Source organism: Triturus cristatus, chromosome 12 (genome assembly GCF_964204655.1).
Source record: "Triturus cristatus chromosome 12, aTriCri1.1, whole genome shotgun sequence".
In the NCBI taxonomy this organism is placed as follows: domain Eukaryota; kingdom Metazoa; phylum Chordata; class Amphibia; order Caudata; family Salamandridae; genus Triturus; species Triturus cristatus.
Window position 1 is genome coordinate 796,804,719 of NC_140595.1, and position 24,361 is coordinate 796,829,079.

At 45.4% G+C, this 24,361-nt stretch overlaps 1 protein-coding gene across 7 annotated transcripts in view; it reads left to right on the top strand.

The window, feature by feature from the left end:
* The window catches only part of DLG4 (discs large MAGUK scaffold protein 4), an 863,469-nt gene that overhangs the window by 465,561 nt on the left and 373,547 nt on the right, over window positions 1-24,361 (top strand). Inside the window, exon 1 of one of the 7 annotated variants that reach the window (XM_085639541.1) lies at window positions 381-615. The exons of the other annotated variants lie outside the window; for them this stretch is intronic. Within the exon in view, the coding sequence (XP_085495667.1) occupies window positions 574-615 (42 nt within the window). The 5' untranslated portion in view covers window positions 381-573. Of the gene's footprint in view, window positions 1-380; window positions 616-24,361 lie in introns of those variants that run through there. 7 annotated transcript variants of the gene reach the window in all.

The following is a 24,361-nucleotide window of genomic DNA, read 5'->3' on the forward strand; positions in this document are numbered from 1 at the left end:
AAGCAGTGAATGAAAGAAGCGAGGGAGGGGTGGTGCTGAGCGGGAGCGGAGCTGCCGTCCGCTCACACCTGATGAGGAGGCGCGAGGATGCTGTGTGTGGTACCCGGCGCTGAGCCGCAGCATCCACAAGACATCTCCTAGGTAATGTCGGAGGTGCGCGCCCCCCTCTCCCTCTCTCGACTTGCATCGTTCCCCTTCTCTTCCTCTGTCTCCCCCTCTCTCTCTCTCTTCTTCCACCCTATCCCCGTCACTCCAGACCTCCGTCTCCCCCTCTCTGTCCGACTTGCTCCTCGCTCTCCCCACCCCTCTCATCTCTGGCGTACCCCCCCCCCCTCTCTCCCTCTCTCTCGCGCTCTCTCTCTCCCTCTCTTCTCCCATTCATATCCCCCTCTCTCCCTCCTTCCATACCCTCTCCCCGGACTCCATCCCTTGGCCGCTGCGGCCCCCGCGTCGTCGCGGCAGAAGGCGTCTGGCCCATCTGCCCCCCGCGCCCCCACCCCGGCCCCAGGCGCCCACACCCCTTCGGCTTGGCTCTCCAGAGGGGCGCCAGGTATCCGTGAGGGGCCATCGCTCATGAAGGGTAAAGGGAAGCTGTCGTCCATGTGTATGTGTGTGGTAGGTGTCTCTTTATCTTTACCCCTCGCCTCCCCTGACCCCTCCCTGGGCCTGGGTATCGTCGATGTGCTGCGAACAAGTTCCTGCCTAGGTGTCGGGTAGGGCTGTAGGTATCCGTGTATGGGGGAGGGAGTTGTCTGCGTACTCCGTCCCTCTATACTGTGTACCCCACCCCCATTTGGAAGAGCATCATTTATGGGGGTCTCCGGGCGTAGCCCTGCCCAAGTGTCCCCCCCCCACCCACCACTCCGGGCGTGTAACCCTCCCAAATGACGGGACGCTTGGGTTGGGTAGGGATGGGCCCGTGGGAGCCGGTCTGTGAAGGGAGGGTGGTGTCCGCCCTCGGGTGGGTGGCTAGCTGCCGACATATGACTGCATTACAACTTCCTTAAGACAGCGTTCTCACCACAGCACCATCTCAGCTGCCTGCTACAGCACGGAGAGGCAGCTGCGTCATCATGGACGTATATTACAGCACGGGGACACAACTGCATCACACTGGACATTCTATAGCGCCCAGAGGCAGCTGGGCGATAATGTGTGCACGTTACATCACTAGGACGCCACTGTATCACCCCGGGTGGATCTTGGTGCATAGAAAAGCAAAGGGGCAGCACTGCATCACCATGGGTGCATAGAACAGCAAAGGGGCAGCACTGCATCACCATAGGTGCATAGAACAGCAAAGGGGCAGCACTGCATCACCAAGGGTGCATAGAACAGCAAAGGGGCAGCACTGCATCACCATGGGTGCATAGAACAGCAAAGGGGCAGCACCGCATCACCATGGGTGCATAGAACAGCAAAGGGGCAGCACTGCATCACCATGGGTGCCTAGAACAGCAAAGGGGCAGCACTGCATCACCATGGGTGCCTAGAACAGCAAAGGGGCAGCACTGCATCACCATGGGTGCATAGAACAGCAAAGGGGCAGCACTGCATCACCAAGGGTGCATAGAACAGCAAAGGGGCAGCACTGCATCACCATGGGTGCATAGAACAGCAAAGGGGCAGCACTGCATCACCATGGGTGCATAGAACAACAAAGGGGCAGCACTGCATCACCATGGGTGCATAGAACAGCAAAGGGGCAGCACTGCATCACCATGGGTGCATAGAACAGCAAAGGGGCAGCACTGCATCACCATGGGTGCATAGAACAGCAAAGGGGCAGCACTGCATCACCATGGGTGCATAGAACAGCAAAGGGGCAGCACTGCATCGCCATGGGTGCCTAGAACAGCAAAGGGGCAGCACTGTATCACCATAGGTGCATAGAACAGCAAAGGGGCAGCACTGCATCACCAAGGGTGCATAGAACAGCAAAGGGGCAGCACTGCATCACTATGGGTGCATAGAACAGCAAAGGGGCAGCACTGCATCACCAAGGGTGCATAGAACAGCAAAGGGGCAGCACTGCATCACTATGGGTGCATAGAACAGCAAAGGGGCAGCACTGCATCACCAAGGGTGCATAGAACAGCAAAGGGGCAGCACTGCATCACTATGGGTGCATAGAACAGCACTGAGCGCTAGTTCGATAACTATGGGTGTGTATCACAGCACCAAGACACAACTGCATCACCATGGGTGTGGGTGGATAATGAAACATGGAGAGGAACTGGGTCACCACTGGTGTATATTACAGCACAAGAACGTAACTGCATCACACTGCACATTCTATAGCACCCAGAGGCAGCTGGGCGGAAATGTCTGCACATTACATCACAAGAACGCCACTGGATCACCACGGGTGGATATTACAGCGGGGGGGGGGCACCACTGCATCACCCCGGGTGGATATTACAGCGTGGGGGCACAGCTGCATCAGCTTGGACAATCTATAGCGCCCAGAAACAGCTGGGCGAATATGTGTACACTTTACATCACAAGAACGCCACTGTATCACCCCGGGTGGATATTACAACAGGGGGCACGACTGCATCAGCCTGGACATTCTATAGCGCCCAGAGGCAGCTGGGCGATAATGTGTGCACGTTACATCACGGTATCACCCCGGTGTATGTTACAGCCCAAGGGCACAACTGTATCACACTGGGCATTCTATTGCACTGAAAGGCAGCTGGGCGATAATGTGTGAACTTTACATCACATGTACACCACTGCATCGCCATGAGTGCATAGTACAGCAGTGAGCGGCAGTTGGGTCACGCTGGGTGTGTATCACAGCATAAGACACACCTGCATCACCGTGGGTGTATAATACTGCCCCGAGAGGTCTTTGGGTCACCATGGGTGTGTATCACAGCACAAGACACACCTGCATCACCGTGGGTGTATAATACTGCCCGAGAGGTCTTTGGGTCACCATGGGTGTGTATCACAGCACAAGACACACCTGCATCACCGTGGGTGTATAATACTGCCCCGAGAGGTCTTGGGTCACCATGGGTGTGTATCACAGCACAAGACACACCTGCATCACCGTGGGTGTATAATACTGCCCCGAGAGGTCTTTGGGTCACCATGGGTGTGTATCACAGCACGAAGACCCAACTGCATCACCGTGGGTGTATAATACTGCCCGAGAGGTCTTTGGGTCACGCTGGGTGTGTATCACAGCATAAGACACACCTGCATCACCGTGGGTGTATAATACTGCCCCGAGAGGTCTTTGGGTCACAATGGGTCTGTATCACAGCACAAGACACAACTGCTTCACCGTGGGTGTATAATACTGCCCCGAGAGGTCTTTGGGTCAACATGGGTGTATAATACTGCCCGAGAGGTCTTTGGGTCACCATGGGTGTGTATCACAGCACGAAGACACACCTGCATCGCGGTGGGTGTATAATACTGCCCCGAGAGGTCTTTGGGTCACCATGGGTGTGTATCACAGCACGAAGACACACCTGCATCACCGTGGGTGTATAATACTGCCCGAGAGGTCTTTGGGTCACCATGGGTGTGTATCGCAGCACGAAGACACACCTGCATCGCCGTGGGTGTATAATACTGCCCCGAGAGGTCTTTGGGTCACCATGGGTGTATAATACTGCCCGAGAGGTATTTGGGTCACCATGGGTGTATAATACTGCCCCGAGAGGTCTTTGGGTCACCATGGGTGTGTATCACAGCACGAAGACACACCTGCATCGCCGTGGGTGTATAATACTGCCCGAGAGGTCTTTGGGTCACCATGGGTGTGTATCGCAGCACGAAGACACACCTGCATCGCCGTGGGTGTATAATACTGCCCCGAGAGGTCTTTGGGTCACCATGGGTGTATAATACTGCCCGAGAGGTATTTGGGTCACCATGGGTGTATATTACTGCCCGAGAGGTCTTTGGGTCACCATGGGTGTATAATACTGCCCCGAGAGGTCTTTGGGTCACCATGGGTGTGTATCACAGCACGAAGACACACCTGCATCACCGTGGGTGTATAATACTGCCCCAAGAGGTCTTTGGGTCACCATGGGTGTGTATCACAGCACGAAGACACACCTGCATCACCGTGGGTGTATAATACTGCCCGAGAGGTCTTTGGGTCACCATGGGTGTGTATCACAGCACGAAGACACACCTGCATCACCGTGGGTGTATAATACTGCCCCGAGAGGTCTTTGGGTCACCATGGGTGTGTATCACAACACGAAGACACACCTGCATCGCCGTGGGTGTATAATACTGCCCCGAGAGGTCTTTGGGTCACCATGGGTGTATAACACTGCCCCGAGAGGTCTTTGGGTCACCATGGGTGTATATTATGGCACAAAGACACACGTAGTGCAGAACTGTATGAGCATAGGTGGATAGTAAAGCAAGTATGGCTTCACTGGTCACCCCATCACTATGGGTGGAGGTTACAGCACGAGGGCACAACTGCATCACCACTAATTGTGTATTGCACAAGAAGCACAGGACTGAGTCGCCAGGGCTGGAGAGCACAGCAGTGGGACACAACTGCAGCACGGTGACTGCACACTGCAGCATGGGGTACCCATGTGCCGCCCCTCTTTAAATCATGTTGGCGGCACCAGGGGTGCCAGAGGTAGCACCAGTACCGCGCTTCTAGGTGCTAGGTCTGGGAGGCTCGGGGTGGGCTCTGTTGCTCCTCGACTCCCTAGTGCTAGCTGTGGTCCAGCAGGGAAGGTCCTTCTAAAGGCAGGTGCTGTGAAGGTAAAGCTTCAAGGCGCATATTCCAAAGAGCTCCATGTCCAGCCAGAGATGGGACTTCCCAAGGGGCTTGGATCCGGAGCTGAGTGGGAACAGAACATGCTTCACTTTTGGAGGAAGTGATAAAGCCTCTGCCATGAGCATCTCCTCCAGTGCAGAAGGAGCCAGGAGAGCATACCATGGAGGTGATGATGCCAAAGACATGGACCAACTCCAAACCAGCTCTAAACACAACAAGCATTGGCATAGCCATTAGGTCTCGTCTTTGGGACCTTATAAGTGTTTAGCCATGCAACAGTTGCATAACTAAATACTTCTAAGGTCCCAAAAGCGAGACCTATTGGCTATGCCAAGCGGCCGCGAAAGTGAAAGTGATCGCGATCAAACATCAAAAGCACAAAGCGCGCGCCCGCCCACATGCACTGTAGCTCTAGGCTAGTCTGGTAGCACTTTTTGGAGCCCTCTCAATAAGTCTCGCCAGACCAGCGCATACGCTGGGTCAGGCGAGACCTAAAAAGGAGTACCAGGGGGTATACAGTCAGGTCACCCCCCCCCACTCAACAGTCTACAAACAAAAGTGGACCTGACCAATTCTTAACAACTAGATATATCCTAAAGACATCTGAAGAGTTTATAAGAAATTTCAAAACTTCCTCCAAGGTAAGGCATATCACTAGTAGCCTAATGTCTAATTGTTCAATTTAAAAAAAGAAACGTCAATACAACTCATCTCATAAAAGAAGAAAATCCTTATGAAAGAATTTTTGTGTCTGCCCAGAATTTGTGAAAAAGTGTGAGAAAGGTAAGAAAGTAGAATATATCTAGTTGTTCAGAATTGGTCAGGTCCACTTTTATTTGTAAACAAGCTCTAAACTGGGCCCTCTGTCTAAACCAGGCCCTCTGTCCAAACCACCTCTAAGCCAGGCCCTCTGTCCAAACCAACTCTAAACCAGGCCCTCTGCCTGGACCAACTCTAAACCAGGCCCTCTGTCCAAACAAACTCTAAACCAGGCCCTCTGTCCAAACAAACTCTAAACCAGGCCCTCTGTCCAAACCAACTATACACCAGGACCTCTGTCTAAACCAACTTTAAACCAGGCCCTCTGTCCAAACCAACTCTAAACTAGGCCCTCTGTCTAAACCAACTCTAAACCAGGCCCTCTGTATGACCAACTCTAAACCAGGTTCTCTGTCTAAACCAATTCTAAACCAGGCCCTCTGTCCAAACCAACTCTAAACCAGGCCTTCTGTCTAAACCAACTCTAAACCAGGCCCTCTGTCTAAACCAACTCTAAACCAGGCCCTCTGTATGACCAACTCTAAACCAGGCTCTCTGTCTAAACCAACTCTAAACCAGGCCTTCTGTCTAAACCAACTCTAAACCAGGCCCTCTGTCTAAACCAACTCTAAACCAGGCCCTCTGTATGACCAACTCTAAACCAGGCTCTCTGTCTAAATCAATTCTAAACCAGGCCCTCTGTCCAAACCAACTCTAAACCAGGCCCTCTGTCCAAACCAACTCTAAACCAGGCCCTCTGTCTAAACCAACTCCAAACCAGGCCCTCTGTCTTGACCAACTCAAACCAGGCCCTCTTTATTGCACATGTAGATTAATAGAACAGTACCATGATGATTCTTGGTGGAAATCAGAAGTGTTTAGCCCATAGGGTTCACGAGATTGAACCCGTAACAGTTTTACCGTAACACAGAGTGGCAAACATGGCGGCTTCAGCCTGGTAAGTGCATGAGGCACCTGGAACCTGTGGGCCAGGCTCGGGGAAGCCATGCAGAAGGCTGCGTCTGCAGTCTCCATGAAGCCTTCAGTTTCACCTCTTCCTAGACAGTCAATGGGCCCTTATCACAACAGGGGCCACAGATCAGCACAAAATGATACTGGGTTCCCGGAAGTGGCAGTAAGTGATACAGTCCCTGCTAAGCTGACCCTGGCGGAACCACAGTCCCCCCGAAGCCCAAGGTTTGATGTCAGATCACAGACAGGGATTTTCTGAATTTGGTATCATTTAGGAAACAACTTCCAACTTCTGAAAGGAGCTTTATGCTTGTTTCTATTTCTTTGAATCAAGGTAAGAGATTTGTGATGTCTTCGAATGTCAACGTCAAAAACGGGCCAGTATCACACATTTAACTGTTGTAGAAGAGATGTTAGCGTGCGCTAGGGGCCTTGTGTATCTGACACTATCCCAGGTCTGTGGCTAAAATCACAACCAACAAATTCGGGGATAACTAATTTGATGCACAATATATATCATTGTAGATGGGTAACAGTGACATATGGGTATGTTTTTCACCAAAGTGGTTCTGAGTGACAGCAAGTAGATGAGAGCATAGCTTGATTTGTCTATGATGTCAAGGCTAAAAACATCCCCATAATTCACTTTTTACCCATATATAATTTTGTTATGTATGGCACCAAAGTCATCTGCCCCTGCTTTCAACTGCTATGCAGGGGCAAAGGAACAGGGGTAAAGCCATACATAACATGGCCTCTCCCCATTGACCTTACAAGCCATCCTTCACCAACCCCCACCATGTTCCCACCCTCCTTCCCCATCCTGCAGCTGTGCTTGCCTCTTTGTCACAGCAGACAAGCAGCGGTGCACTGACATGCTGCTAGGGAGCTCTTTCAGCCTGGTCTGGAAGGGTTTTATGACGTAGCAACAGTAGGTAACAAGTGTTGTTGCTACTTCATAGCAGTGACCTACCAGATTAAGAATCTGGTGTAAATGAAAGAGGCTTCCTAGGGAAGCCATGCAGAACAATAAAGCATCGCAAGGACTGTAGCAAAGTTTTATTAGTTCGTTCCATGTGTCCATCTGTCTGGTGCTGATTAGCTAAAAGTAAATTACTAAACACTTTTCAAAACCTATATGTAAACATTGGGCCTTAACAATAAAACCACCTCAGATGGAGTTCACAGAAGCCTATATGTTTGATTCAGAACGCGCTGCCCCCATTGCAAGGGCATGGTGTATAAAACCAGGAAATAAGACACTTCTGAAAACTACGAAGATGTATGAGATCCAAAAAGCAATGTAAAGACTTTCGAGCAGCATACTTATCTCTCCTTCTCTACCATGTTTGGTTTACAAAGCTCATTGTCAAAGCTGAGACGTTTGTAAGGTTTCTGTTGCAATATCAGCAGCAAAGCTGTGATTCTCAAGTAATGAGCAATGATGGCCACAATTTGCTTATTAGGAATACTTGGGCGTGGGCACAGACTTCCCGCCTTTTCACAATGATTGCCAAGGGAGAAAAGGCAGCGGGCATGGTTTGGAGACACTCTGAGCTCCATGCCTTGGCAAATGCTGTGCATTCTCATTCGAGTTCTGCCGCCAAAACATAAACCTAAAATTCAGTCGTAAAACAGCAGCTTCCATCTTGCCCACATTTTATTCTCTTTAAATGCACCGTATTTTGTATATATTGGCTACCGCGATATCATGAAGGTAAGTATTTATATCTAAGTATAGATCTGCTGTGATTAACTCCAAACTTAAAGGTATGTAGCGGTGGACTCAAGAATAGCAAATATATACTTCTCACTATACGTGCATTCGCTATATTGTGGCAGTCCATATTCTGGCTACACATTTGTGTAGGGTGATGTTTAATAGCAGACATTCTGTCATACAGCCTTTCAGTGCAGGGTGGTGGTTGCAGTACAGAAGACATGCAAAAGGCTTCCTTCAGTTTTAGAAATATTAACCTCAACTTTTTCCTGTGAAAAGTTCATGTCTTCATGATGAACTGAGTCAAAGAGACACCCTCCAGTCTATAGTTTGTAATACTGCATTTACAAAAACAAATGACTTTCCGGAATTTTTCCCATTCTTAGGTTACGTCTAATTGAGTTCTTCCAAATACCTTCATTTGTCTTTCCCAAAAAATCCAGAGAAAATAACGTATCGAAATGTACCACAAACGGCACATGTATCTTGCATTTATCAAGCTTGGGATACAATCAATGTTTCTGCGAATGTTTCTGGGATTACTTTACATGTTGCTGAGGTTCCTTTTTGTTTCACAAATAGGTTAAAGTGCTCTTCAAATAAATGACAAGAAATACTTATTTTTAATTATATAATCCCCATAACGCTTTAAATTATCAGAAACATTGAATTGACGAAGAGGCCTACACTTATACTCATTGTGACCAGATCTGGGCTCTTAAGTACAGTTTTCTACGCCTTCACCTTATTTTATATTCTGAAAGTTATTTGCCCCAAAGATTTACCCTATAGGTTATCCTATCCACCTACAATTGAACCAGTAGTTGACTGGACAAGGGTAGCAGATCATGATTCTTCACCAATTGATTATTCAATCCCCTGAAGTCGATACATGGCCAAAGATCACCGGTCTCCTTCTTTCCAAACAACATGAGAGCCCCTGAAAGAGATCTAGATAGCCAAATGGAACTCTTTTGCAAACTCCCCACCAAGAACAGCTTCAACATTTCTTGTTCTTTTGCAGACAAGGCAGATACTTTACTATGTGGAATTTCCCGAGGACTAGATCAATTTCACAGACCTGCTGCTAAATCACTGGCAACTTCCCAGGTTCCTTTCAGCTAAATCAACATAAATAATATATTCAGCTGATGTTTCAACTTAGGTAACCCCTGCACTTGTTTCTTCTTTCGCCAAGTATCATAACAAACTAAAAATAACGCAATCATTATTCATTTCAAAATGGCTTTGTCTACATTCAGTTGTGTTCCGCTACAAGGAGCGGTCTTTTCAATGGACCACCGAGTATGTAAAATTAACCAGATTTTTCCTGGGTTCATTCAAATATTTGTTCTTTCAGAATATGAAGGAGAGTTTACTTTTTTATGGGTACCTATAATCATCTTAATAGGGATGTCCTTTTAGTTATTAACCAGGAAGTTCATTCTGAAGCGTCCAAAGGTCTGAACTCTTCTGGCAAAGTGGGTTTATTAAGGAACCTGTTCACCCTTCTCATATTCTACATCAGTGAGGCTTACAGCTTCCCCTAAATCCTCATGGACTCTCACCCTGCTATCAGGTGTGAATTAACTGAATTATATTTTAGGGTTTTAATGACTTGCCTGGCAGGATTGAACTACTATTATACCATGGCAAAATAATTAAGCCAGGATGATGGTTGTAAAAGTTTTAATTAATCTTCTTCACTGGAAAATCTATTTGTAGTATTTATTTTCATTGTTTTTAGTCTGCCCTTGCCAACACAGAAGATAAATCATGTTTTAATCGTTCTTTGCCCCAAGAAGGACCGGGCCAGCATGAAGGCCACGTTCCCTCTCAAATCGCACATCTGCAGCCAAAGGATGTTTCAGATTTACGGGTTCTCGTTAGGGAGGAAGAGCTTGAACTATTCCACTCTCTTGGGGTTGGGAACAGTGGTACTGGTGAAAGAAAATGATGTTTAGAGCGCGAGTGTCAAGTCCAGTCAAGTCCAGCTTTATTCGATTGCTATTTCATACAATCATAAAAGCACATTAAAAAAATATTTATACAATTAAAAATGACAAAGATCATATATATAGATTGCTAAGTCCATTGTTTATACACTAAGTAAAAAATCATTAAGATTGGGAAAATGCTAAAAGAAATAGCAAGAAAAACTGAGATCATACAGTGTTTAAATTCATCAGTGCTACAACAGTACTTTTTTGCTACCATATATCCATTAGACTGAAATTACCATCCTTTTCCTGAGGTTAATTACGTGCTTTAAAAACATTCCTATCTTCCAAATAATATGTACATTATCTAAGAATTGTAGAGCAATCAAAGCTGGCCTACATTGCCTAATCCCCAAGCAGTGTGAGTGTCAAGCACCCAGAGAGTCCAGGACACTTGGTGAATCAAACTTCAGGTTCTGTTGCCTCATAGCCATACAAGTGAAAGATTTTGTAAATATTTTTTACTCCGCTTAGAACCTACTCTTTTTAAGGTCTGGCTTCACAGTGCAGCTGTTGTCCGGCCTGATGTAATCACCAGAAAAAGAAGCTGAGTGAGGCCTTCGGCTCAGCCCACATGTTGGTTTTGTCCGGGAATGCTTTGGGTTGGGCAGAAGGTGTGCGCTTCTGCCCAAAAGTAGTGCCAGTATTGCACTTTCTACCTCACATTAATGCTTATGATCAATTTCCTAGGCTGAGTCTGTTATGCTGACAAGCCAATGAAAAATAGGCCCGAGTGTTCACTGGTGAACACTAAGTTAGATGCCAGGCGTGTGATCTGTTTAGTACTAAAAGTTCTGACAATGCACTGTGCCTTACTTTTTTATTGTGAAAAGCATATGTTAAAGCCAATAGGCCTTTAACAGTGGATTGTTATCACACTGTGCTAAAGCTTGTAGACAGTTATTTCATTATACAGAATTTCACATAGTATCATCGTTCGCAAAGGTTTTGGCGTTGGCTACTCCCTGTGATAAAGCATGGGAACATTACTGGGGCAATCCCTGCTAGGCCTTCTTATGAGGGGTTGTTTATTGATTCTCTAACTGTAATTTAGAAAATATTCATAATTGTATGTCCGGATGCTCGATTGGTATGTTGTGGGAAAGCTTATGCTCGGTGGAGTTGACCTGCCGTGGCTGTGATGCGAAGCCTATGGTAAAGCCTATGGGCTTGAGCGGTTTATTGGGAAACTTGTGCCGGGTGCCTTAGGTTGGCTCTGTTTATTATCAAAGGTTCTGACAAAGGCAGAAGGCCTGACATATTCTAAAAAGTGTATGTTAAAGTCCATGGGTGAAATGTTCCTACACTGTATTAAAGGCTGTAGACTGGTGTGTGTTTTCATAGCATCTCAAAGCTTACTGCAATAGACAAGGGTTTTGGGGATGGCTACCCCCAACTCCCCGATAAACAATGGCTGTAGAAAACTTGCCCTTCTATAATCGTTGCTGGTCGCTCTTCATCTAAGGTTTATATTTTGTTGCCAACTTGCACAGATTGTAAATGTTATACCTAGTTTTAGTTGTGTTTGTGTAAAGAGTACTTTTAGGTCTGGCCCAAAAGATTAACTGTCTAGCAAGCTCCTGTGATAAAAAAATAAAAAAAAACCAGCATTGGCAAAGCCAACCGGTCTTGCTTTGCCAATGCTCCATGGGTAGGACAAACACAGGGAGGAAAGCAATCTAACACAGAGCACTCAAAGCTCTATGTAGTCCACTTCAAGCAGTAGCTCTTTTGTCCAGTGATGGCATTTCGCCTGTTCATGTCCTCATCCATCTTAAAATGAATGCACTTCAGTACCTTCCATCTTTTGGATTTCTACTTTCCCTTTTCATAGGTACAGCTTCACATTATATTTATTTCCTTCTTTTTTTTATATTATTTTTTTTTTTTATTTAGCCTGTCAGGCAGCTCTCCAGATTGTGCTACCAGGCCTCTCGCGTGCCACTAGTTTCTTATGCAGTGCACCCCATCCCTCAAAGCCACTACTTCTAAACGGGATGACCAGCTTGGAATGATACTTTCACTAGTGAATTATTGGTTTACCATTCGAGAAATGCCCCCCACGTTCCACTTTTAGAAGCAAAATGTCAGCCATCTTGAATTGAAACAAGAAGGGTAGCCTATGCACAACACTTTCCAAAATAGCCACTGATTACACTGTTTATTGTGTAGCCATCTTACAATGGTATTGTGCTTAGTCTAGCATTGTTGACCATTCCATGATGGCCAACACATTGCTTCTAAATGTGGCAGCCATGTTGACAGTGACACTGCATGTGCAATGCCATTGTAGGCTGCCTCCCTGTGCTGTGTTTAATTTTCTACATATATTTTATTTCGGGCACATGCCAGCCGCGTTTAGGCAGCAGCTTTTTCTTTCATTCTTTTTTATTTATCTTGCACTGTTTGTTAAGTTTGTGATTTCTTGTGGATGACTTTGTGAATGAATGTAAGACTGAGTCGATGGGTGGATGGCTGAGTGCACGAGCGCAAGAATGAGTGACAGATTGCATGTTTTATGGATTACTTTGTGCCTTAACTCACCAGTGATGCATACCTATTGGCGTTGCCAATGCTTGCTTGATCTCGAATGATCGAAATACTTAGTCACTCCGACTGGATTTGTAAGAGGGACTTATAAGGTGCAAACTGATCTCTGTACCAGATGCATTAAGTCACTGTCCTATCTTTCTCACAATATAAACCTTTGAGCCAGACTCAAATCCCCACTGCCCTTGACTCGTGCTGCCTGTAGATTCTTCTGGGGCTGCTGGATACCTGAACGCTTCCCAAGGCTTTCCTCCGAGAGTTGACACCACAGCTCAGTGGGTTGCAGCACCTGCTGCAGACATCTCTGTGAAAATTTAGGTCACAAGTTTGAATCCTTCCCCCTCTCGTTCCCATAGGGCGAGTAAATGGAGCACCCCTGAGCTGCAGAAACAGTAGAGCTCCATGTCTGTGCTTATAAAAGGATCCAGTTTCACCTGTGCATGATCAATATTTGCATCCCACCCACCTTTGGGATATAAAATGGTCTCATCACATCCGCCTTTGACGCTGCTCGCTTCTTTCCCACTATTTTGACTCTAAGGCCACATTATATATTTTATTTAATGCATTTTTACTATTCTTTAATAACGTTTGTCCTATAAAATACACCCTGTCTATATTTGGACTGTACATGCACAGCAACAAGCCAGCTTTCTTGTGCCCTGCTCTGACAGCTGACACAGACACTGTCAGCTGACTTTAAGACAATGCCTCTGTCTTTACCTTCTAAAGTGGTGATCAGCCACTTTAGTAGGACATTTACTCCAAACTGTAAGAGTAAATGTACATTTATAGAGTTACTCACGTGTAAACTTACGTGTACAGTAGAGTGACCCACTGTCCCTGTCTTTACCTTCTAAAGTGGTGATTAGCCAAGAGTGGGACATTTACTCCAAACTGTAAGAGTAAATGTACATTTATAGAGTTACTCACGTGTACACTTACGTGTACAGTAGAGTGACCCCACTGTCTCTGTCTTTACCTTCTTAGGTGGTGATTAGCCAAGAGTAGGACATTTACTCCAAACTGTAAGAGTAAATTCACATTTATAGATTTACTCACGTGTAAACCTACGTGTACAGTAGAGTGACCCCACTGTCTCTGTCTTCACCTACTAAAATGCTGTAATACATTTATTTTAGTTTTTCCCTTCCGAAAAATTTTCAGTCGTTTTTAGCACATATAAAGTTGGTGAATGCTGTTTTTTGCCTCTTCTGCAAAACTAGCATTCAACAACTATATGTCAGATGTAAACTACTAAAGGTGCACTTCGCAGAAAACTGTCTTCTTCTCATCCACAATATGTCTGTGTACATAAAAGGTCTTCAAAATATAAATTTGCATGAAAATATTGCATACATTTTCAATCCTAGAACTGTAACAAATATATGCCAGTATTTTGACTAACACTCCAGGAGGTGTCTTTGGTCTGGCTGAGCTCTGCTGGTATGAAAATCATCTCACTGTGCTGAAAAAGCAAAGAAACATACCTATAGGCTTCCGAAAGGCAGGAAGGGCTTATTTTACGATCTTCACAACACTTTAGAAAGGGAAGAAACATCTTTCTTGAGACAGTACTCTCCAGTCTCCGAGTCTGCTTTCAGGGGTGCCGGAGACATCCTGCCTTTCTGAATACCTGGCTCAAATAGTTCTGACTTCTGGACATCTTCCCAAGTATTAATATATCAGTAGACTAATTTATTGGGTGCCAATATGTTCGTCACTACAGGGCAACACCCATGGCGACGTAGACCACATCCTCTCATTTAATGATCGTCACTACAGGTTCACACCCATGGCGGAGTACACTACATCGTCTCGTTTAATGACCGTCACTACAGGTTCTCACCCATGGCGACGTAGACCACGTCCTCTCATTTAATGACCGTCACTACAGGTTCTCACCCATGGCGACGTAGACCACATCCTCTCATTTAATGACCGTCACTACAGGTTCTCACCCATGGCGACGTAGACCACGTCCTCTCATTTAATGACCGTCACTACAGGTTCTCACCCATGGCGACGTAGACCACGTCCTCTCATTTAATGACCGTCACTACAGGTTCTCACCCATGGCGACGTAGACCACGTCCTCTCATTTAATGACCGTCACTACAGGTTCTCACCCATGGCGACATAGACCACATCCTCTCATTTAATGACGTCACTACAGGTTCTCACCCATGGCGACGTACACCACATCCTCTCATTTAATGACCGTCACTACAGGTTCTCACCCATGGCGACGTAGACCACATCCTCTCATTTAATGATCGTCACTACAGGTTCTCACCCATGGCGACGTAGACCACATCCTCTCATTTAATGACCGTCACTACAGGTTCACACCCATGGCGACGTAGACCACATCCTCTCATTTAATGACCGTCACTACAGGTTCTCACCCATGGCGACGTAGACCACATCCTCTCATTTAATGACCATCACTACAGGTTCTCACCCATGGCGACGTAGACCACATCCTCTCATTTAATGACCGTCACTACAGGTTCTCACCCATGGCGACGTAGACCACATCCTCTCATTTAATGACCGTCACTACAGGTTCTCATCCATGGCGACGTAGACCACATCCTCTCATTTAATGACGTCACTACAGGTTCTCACCCATGGCGACGTAGACCACATCCTCTCATTTAATGACTGTCACTACAGGTTCTCACCCATGGCGACGTAGACCGCATCCGCTCATTTAATGACGTCACTACAGGTTCTCACCCATGGCGACGTAGACCACATCCTCTCATTTAATGACCGTCACTATTGGTTCTCACCCAAGGCGACGTAGACTACATCCTCTCATTTAATGACGTCACTACAGGTTCTCACCCATGGCGACGTAGACCGCATCCGCTCATTTAATGACGTCACTACAGGTTCTCACCCATGGCGACGTAGACCGCATCCGCTCATTTACTGAAACTCAGACATTTTGGCAGGACTCTCAGTTCACCCTTTCCGGTATGTACCATATTTGATGCTACCTCTACATGAAGAGCACATACATGCTCTTGTGTTCATTTAGTTCTATTATGCAGAGAGGTATCTCCGGGGAGCCGGGAGGGTCCATACCCGAACTTCATGATGATGCATTCGGGGCAGGGTTGGACTGGGACAGAAAATAGGTCTGATCACCAAAACTAAAGTGGGAGCCCTGCCAAGTAGCACGCATCAGGGGTTAGACTAACACATTGTAGTGCAGATGTCTTTATCACTGCGCCATAATGCATTCATCATTCGTAATTAGAGCTCCTATGACTTTGTGCAATGATGAAGTGCTGTAATTGCAGAAAAGAAGCTGCACGCTTGTGTGCTACTGATGCTGCTTGCCTACCATGGGCAATTTGTACGCAGCCGGCTTGGTCTGGACTCACTTCTTTCTATGGTCAAAGTCAACTATGAATTTACAGATGTTGACACTTTGTTTATTGACTACTGTTTGAGGCTGGAGTGGACCAAGTGTGTGAGCTGGGATCAGGCCTGGCCTCTCTGGGCCATGTGGAGCTCAAGACACAGAGAGTGACTAAAAATAAACAAACGGTAAACTCGCCAGACCCAACTTTACATGGATGCGGCACCTTCTGCTGTTTTTTGGGTGCACGCATGGCGCATTTAATTGGCATGACGAAGCGGCAGCTTGTTTCCTGTGCTGCATGGACCCAGTGAGGCAAGGTAGCGCTGTGAAGCGTTGTAACCCTATGGAGGTGATGACTGTCCCAAGCAGGCAGCAGAGGAACAGGAGCGGGGCAGGATGTTTTCATGGCTGCCCCCACCAGGACCGGCTCTGGGGTGGGGCGATTGGTGCCACCGCACCGGATGCTGACTATGAGGGGGAAGTGCCGTGTTTTCAAGTATAATACGGTTTTACAAGCACCTGCTGCCGTGTTCCTGGCCTCCACCAATTTTCAGGCAACCGTAAAATTGGCAGGATAACTGGTGAATAATGACACTGCTGCAGAAAGAGCGGAGTTTTGTCTAGTGGAAGTTTCGACTCATCATTAAGTAGCGCAAGAGGTTAAAATGCCTGCTGCAAAGCACGTGTACCATGCAGATCACACAGTGCATATAATGTAAATAGGTCAGTGATTTACTGCTTCTGTCAGAGAGCCCCTTCTGTTACTCGTAGTTTATAAGTTTAAATCCTAACATAACACAGTGAGCTATTAAATGTCATCAAAGAGCTCCATGCAAACTGCAAGGTGCAGAGTAGAGTGTGTGATTTTTCCCCCAGTCTCTCATTATCCTGATGTTGTGAAAAGGGTTCACTTGGGTAGAAATCAATTCTTATTTGTAAAGCCAGCCCCCAACCATGGTGTTACGTTTTTAAATCCTGGGTTTGTGCTTCTCCACTTCAAGCACTCTTAAACCATACTGCCCACCAGTATGGATAGCTGACATGTGACTCCTACACTCGGTCACATATCCTATACACTGATTTACACACTTATGATTGATTGTCTCTGTGCAATGTGTATGAGATGTAAAGCGCTCTGACACCTTACACTGGTATGAGAGGTGCTGTAAAACAAAGGAAATGTGTGAGAGTGGTTATGGAGACTTTAGGGGCGTTGTTGGAGGGTGGTAGTGAGGTAGCCCATGAAGAAGGTCATTGAGAGGCGACAACAAACATTGTTGCACCGTGTGCCACCAGCGCTAAAGCTGGCCCTGGTCACCACCAGGGGGCAGCGCTGTGCCACCATGGTAGAAGGGGACAGCAATTGTTCAGAGCGCCCCACAACAAGCAGCAGCCACTGAGTGTCAGCTCTGAGCCAGAGTAGAAGGAAATGTAAAACCTGAGCAGGCAGCTCGAGTAAGACAGGATCTCCCCACATAGACTTGTTTCTGTTAAGGTCACCAGAGTCAGTCAATCAAATCAATCCGTCAAATAATAACTTTATTCGATTCGACTGAATCATAAAAGTCCACAAAAAAACAATACATTCCAGAATAAAAACCAGAGTCATTTCCTGCAGTGAAAACTTTAATGGAAATATTCAATAAAACAAAAGGATTTTCCCTCATAGGTGCAAGGCACTGCTTTTCCTGCCAAAAGAAAAGAAAGTTCACTTTGCTGTCGCACTTATGTTTGTTTCTAATCGATTTCTGGGTCTATGGAATATGTAGGACATAAAATGCTTCCCCAAACGTTAAGACAATAGACACTTTTCATGAAATGCCATTAATTGCTATGAAAAACCCAAATGGCAGCTAGTCATAGCTTGGCATGTGCTGGCAACTGAAAACCACCAGGTCTCATTCTCCAGCCCTTTAATCGTAGTCTCCTGCACACACAAGACCCATTTTAATGTTTTTACATAACAATTGTGTCTGTTCACAGTTCTGGGAGGAGCAGAGGAAGCTACTGAGAACTACAATAGGCCAGGCTTTATTTAATTGAAAAGTTTGTGTTGAGCTTGAATGTTTGCTGTATAAAATTGTCTCATAAGATATTGTGTGGTTGAATGATTGTGTGTGGGAGACGTGGCAGTGCCCTTTATATTCATTTTGTAGTTGGCAGGGACCATGTACAAGATAAAATGTGTAGATCGACCACGCCTTCTTCTTTCGCAATCTATTACATTCCGTGCACATAACTGGGATAAAGTGTCACTCAAAGTGTCATACATTACATATGGTAGGTTTGTACGTGTAAACGACACGTTCCACGAGCAAGTGAATACCGGCTGCCTACATTCATGTTCTGCAGACAGAAGCCTAACGGAGAATGTGTGGGTTACTTTTAGTGACTGGAGGACACATTTCCATTTTCGGTTTGAAAACCTTATGCAGAGATATGGGGGCAGATTTACAAGCCCCTTGCGCCACAATTGCGTCACTTTTCCCATGTTAAAAGTGACCTAAAAGTGGCGCTGGGGGCTTGTAAATCTGCCCCATGATGACCACTAGTCATCCTAAATATTGTATTTCATTCTGAAAGTCTTGTCAGCCATGGGAAAGTGAAAGACCAGTAGTGCTCAATGAAGGGTTAAAAAAACTCCACGAGGGACAATCAGCAAAGAATGTGAGCCCCCAGGGTGCACGGTAGGCACAGACACGTGATAGAGTGTGAGAGGGTAGGGATGTTTATGCATTTGTAATGAAAAAGTCCCATCACTCTGTTTTTCAGTAAAGTAGGATATTAGAGTCAAGAGTTTAACACAGTGACATGCGTGCCATGAACTAGAAATTAAAAAAAAACACTCAACAGAACTTTGCATCAGTTGCAGTGCACGCTCTACCTCAGAAACTACAGAGAAAGAAGAGTGTTCACGAAATGCATTATTCTCAGTTTCACGTCTCTCCTTTAGTTCGATCAGCTAAAAATATGCCACCACCCTTCAGCGGCTAATCACTGCCTCGGTGTTACATTTAGAGCCTGCGCTCTGCCCACCACTCCTCTTGCTCCCTGCAGATTCTGCAACGTGCGCTTTGAGACTGTGCTTAATTTGAGCCGGTGGTTTGCCTGTGCTGGGCACCGATAGTTAATTACCAACACCGGTGCTTGTGACAGTCTGCCACAAGGTGGCGCTGTCTGGCTAGTTTAGAGATGACCACAACAACAGTTAATTATGAATTCAATATACATTAAAAATGACTATAACCTGCCGCTTAAGTCATTCTTATTGCTATTCTTTCAAATTGTCATGCTTGTAGGTGTGTGATGGTTAGTAGCTGTGCTGTTACTATCATTGGCATAATGGCAGGGACAATGTGCGGTGCAAGTTGCAGTGGCCTCCTGATGAGTCATGATACTTTTTTTTTTTTTTTTTTTTTTGCTTTACAAATGAGGCGCTGGTTTGAGATCACTATCAGTGATCATAGCTTGTGACCTTGGCAGCATACATAACACAGCAGTCTCCTTGAGATCCCATCAAAGGCCGGGGAAGGGTGGTACCTCACCGAGGTCATATATGGTTCCTGCTGAGGGCGAGAGGAAAAATAGAGAGCCCGATACGGACCCATCTCAGCACCTGGTTTTGAGAACTGCTGGTGCGGAGCACCGAAAGGATCCGGCCCACTTAAAGCTCGGATGAACATTTCCTCAAAACCTGCTTTTTCAGGGAGATTTTCTCTAAAAAAAAAGTTAATTCTCACTAGAAGGGGATTTTATAGGTTTTTCCAATGCAAAATATACGGTTGCCAGATCTACTTATTGTGTTTTAAATCTTTGCCACTTTTATGAACTTCAAGAAGCTTGTAAAGTTTTGGGGGGGGAAACTTCACACAAAGTACTACGTTGCAAACACAAAACAGCTCACATATCTGACAAAAAAAATACAAAGGGCGTTGTCTAAGTATGTGAATGGCTTTTTAACTGGAGTTCACCTTTCAAACGTATTGTGCAGCCTCAGCTGTCGCTGTCTCATGAATACACCGTCACCTCGCACAATAAGAACTTGTACAAAGCCCATTTCCATCTCATTTCAAAGACAAAGACCAAAGCACAAAAGCAGACATTTAGAGATGGGAATGTGCACACAAGTCACGTACCTGTGAATAAACAGAATACTGCACTCTTAACTGCTGTTGTGAATTCAAGTAGTGTGGGATTACTACAGAATCACAAATGTTTGGTAGTACACAATGCGGTTTGCAGCAGCAAACAGCTGGTGTTAGTCATGCACCAGTAAAAAGCAGAAAACACCCATGGGCATTGATTCTGCGCGCGCCCACGGAGAGGGAGAATCGATACGAGCCTCCATGAGCAGCGAAGATAGGAAATACATGGCTGCCTTCTACTTAAATCACCGGATGTTTGGAAAATAGGTTCATGTTTAGTGTCCCCACAAAGCATCAAAGGGCGCCAACCCAAGGACTGATTAGGTTTTCTACAGAGCTGGCAGCCAGACAATCAGTCCGCTCTCCTCCACGAAGAGATAATCTCACTTGATTTAAATATCGCTGGCATACGCTCTTTTCTCAATAAAAAGAGACCGCGCCTCTGCCTTTCTGTACAGAATCCATGGGAGACCCAGCCCTCAAGAGAGCTTGATTTCATGTGTTCCTCCCCTGGAACTGAAATGATTTTCATCAATAAACCTGCATTACCTCACCTGGACACACGAGGGCACCATTGATCCACGATGGCCGGTTTTTTGACCCAATGGTTTTTTGGAGGGAAAAGTCTTCTTTCCACAATAAAATCACATGTACACAACACCAATTTACCAGGTAAAGAGGGTGTCTCAGACGGTCAGACCAACAGTGTGGCCACAACTCTCTTCCTCCAGCTCCCACGCAGAAGAGGCAGATCTGCGTCCCGGCCCTAGTTAAAAGTTAAAATCCTTTAAGTATCGGAGAAGAGGGGAAATACGACATTTAAGAGCTTTTATTTCCCGAATCCCCACGTAGGGCAAGTATGAATTGCATACACCCCTCGGTAAAGTGGAGATTCAGTCCTACAAGGGTTCACCGGTCCCTCCCAAACCTCCTCACAGTAACTCCCTTGTTCTCTCATTGTATGTCCCACCACCCCCCACGCCCCACTTGGTTTCGACTGGTCTCTTTAAGGTGGTGTCTATTAACTCCTATCTCCCTCTTCACTTTATGCATCTCTCATACACCCCTTCTGACATTCTCTCCCCTGTTTCATTTCTCCTACTCTCCCCCTGGTCGGCGGGCCACTTAAAGCGCTCGAGCCTGAAGCCTGGCTCTGGCTCAGCTCGAGGTTCTGTTGGAACTTCGAGCCCATAACGAGCCGAGCTTTCGTGTGGCTTCTGTCAGCCCTCTTCCCTCTACCCAGGTTGTGGTTTTAGGACTAGGGCTGCTGGATTTGGAATGGAGGAACCAGGTTTGAGTCTAGCATCACTAATACAAAGGGAGCAAAAGGGGGGAAAAAAGCACGGCCGCCCCCCACTCAATCTACTATAACAACCAAAGGCCTGCTTTACAACACATCAATTCAAATGTTAATTGATCAATGAGATTTCAAATCTTTTATGATTCCATAGTGTATGTTTCTTATCACTCCTCATATGTTTGTGTTGTATTAATTTAAAAGTGTCATAAAAACCCATCAAAGCACAAATTCTTCCCCAAACACAAACTTTGAAAAAAGGTGAAAAAGGAAAAAGGGCACCTCACGGTAGTAACACGAAGGAGGGTTTTGCTGGTTGGTACTCACCAGTATACCCACTTATCATCATCGGTTGCTCTTCTTCCATGTGAAAAACAAAGAAATTATAATATACTAATATATAATTTCAGTGTATAAAGATGGTGAAAAAAATATATAATAATAATAGTGCCATGTGAATTTACATGTGTCCAATGAACCCCAGTGAGAACATAAAAGATTTTATTCTCACTATTTAAAAAGCGGTGGTGCTTACTAGCTTGTCGTAACTTTATTAGATGCTGTAAGCTCCCACAGTAAAAATGGTTTCAATCAAACCATACCCACTTCTACAGTGCCAACATGTTTCGTTGCCGACTCTTCACGCAACTTCTTCAGGGCTGAGGGGTTCAAAATCACCTTCACAAATGGTGCACCTACAATCTCAGAGGGTTGCGAAGTCTCCTCATACACGCAACCATCTTCAAAGTGGAACACGTATCTTCTGTTCACGTGCCACTGGGGTGATTACCAAATCACTCATCCCCCATGCCGCGTCCCTCCGGCGTATGTGCAGCTTCCTCCGAGTCTAGCATCACTCAATATCCTGTGATCCTGGACAAATCACTTAATCTTCTCGTGTCCATAAACAATGAATGCGACCTCGTGTAATGTAACTGGTGCTCATGTAAAGGCTCCAATACCTTTGGGCCGAGCATGTAATATATGAAGAGTGTACCAAGAAGTAAAATCAGAGCTTCAACATAAAAAAGGGAAGTGCAAATCGATACCCATGTAGTGGCTGATTTGTACAAAGTAAAATCTGGATAAATCACGGCTTCCCAGAATACATTGTGTGATCTTAGGCAAATATTTTATTACACTCAAGCTCCTTTTTCTTCATTGTCGCGTATGAGTACTTTCAAATATGTGAGTTAGAATACCAGTTGCACAAAAAACGATTGTGTTTTATTTAATAGACTATAATGTTGCTCTATAATAATTGTGGCCTCCTATGCGGTTTACAAAACAACTATCTTGCTTCTTAGTTCACTAAAACTAAATCAGAGTTTGGATTCTTGACCCATGTTTGTACTATCTCCTACCAACTCTTGGGTTCTGCTCGTACATGGAAATTCCTTTCTTTGTAGTCCTGCCATATTTACATATGTCTGGTCGATTTATTGTTATTTTCTATTACTTTATATTCTCTTATGTTATGTTTCAATATGTTTACTTTTTAAAATGAATAAAAAACATAAAAAATTAAATCTCTTGCCAACTTACATCCAGCAGGAATGACTTCTGTTATTGTACCACAAATCAGTAAAACGACACTCATCCCCTCCGCTTCTCTTTCGCCCTTCTCTCTTGTATTTATTAATCTATTTCTCTTGCTCACCTTCTCTCTTGAGCTCTCTCTGTCTGACTTTGTTTGCTCCTTGTCTCTTTGTTCTTTCTGTCTTCCTTTGCGCTCTCAGTCTTTCTTTGCTGTCTGTCTTTGGTTGCTCTTTCTCCGGCTTTTTTTGCTGTCTCTTAGTCTTTATTTGCTCTCACTCACTTATTATTGCTCTCCCAAGTTCTCCCTCTCGTTTTCTCCCTCCCCTCCAGGACGATCTCTCTCCCACCTTTCTCACTCTTCTCCGTTCCTATTTCAGAATCTCTCTCGCTCTTTTTTTTCGGTCTCTTTCTCTCTCACTTTCCCTCCTCTATTTCTGTTTCTCTTTCACTCTCCATTGTTTTCCTCTTTAAAGCTCTCTCTCTCTTTCACTTGAATTTTATACTGTCATTTTTACTTCAATAATGCATAATTGGTTTGACCTATAGTGCAACTGTCTCATTGCCAGCTGCTAGAGAGTTGTACCAAAATATAGTGAAAATATTGTCCGACATATGTATCGTGTCCTAAGCACAAATGTCACAGCATTGGAGTTATTAATAGAACATCTACACCCAGTGATACAATATTTTTGTGAACTATACTTAGGATATGCTATTTACCTCGGATGACATTTCTGACATACATCTTTTCCTGGGTGTTGCTGGATTACTTTCTATGAGTTTTTCAGGCCCTTATGATGCCACAGGCTGGCAGGAATCCCTCGACCTGGTCTCCCATCTTCTGGTCTTCCACGAGGAGAGTTCCCACAGGATGTGTCCCTTGTTTCCTTGTATTTGTGGCCCAGTTGGAGGACACTTGTCTCAGTTTCTCTAAGATGCAGGTAACACTACAGAGCGCTTCTCCAACGAGTAGCTCGTGAGCTGCTGGTAGCTCTCTGGGTACCTGTAAATAGTTCATCTATGTGCAGCTTACCCAACAAAATTAAAAGATTTTGCTTTGGTCGAGTTAATACATGTATACCAAAATTGAGGGTGCATGCTTGAGACAAAAATCAGTGTATTTTCAGAAATCGTAAGCTGTTATTTGAAGAAAAATTGCTCCATTTCCAAAATGTATTTTAAACTGCTATTTTAGTAATAAATCATGTGGAATGGGGGGACTTGTA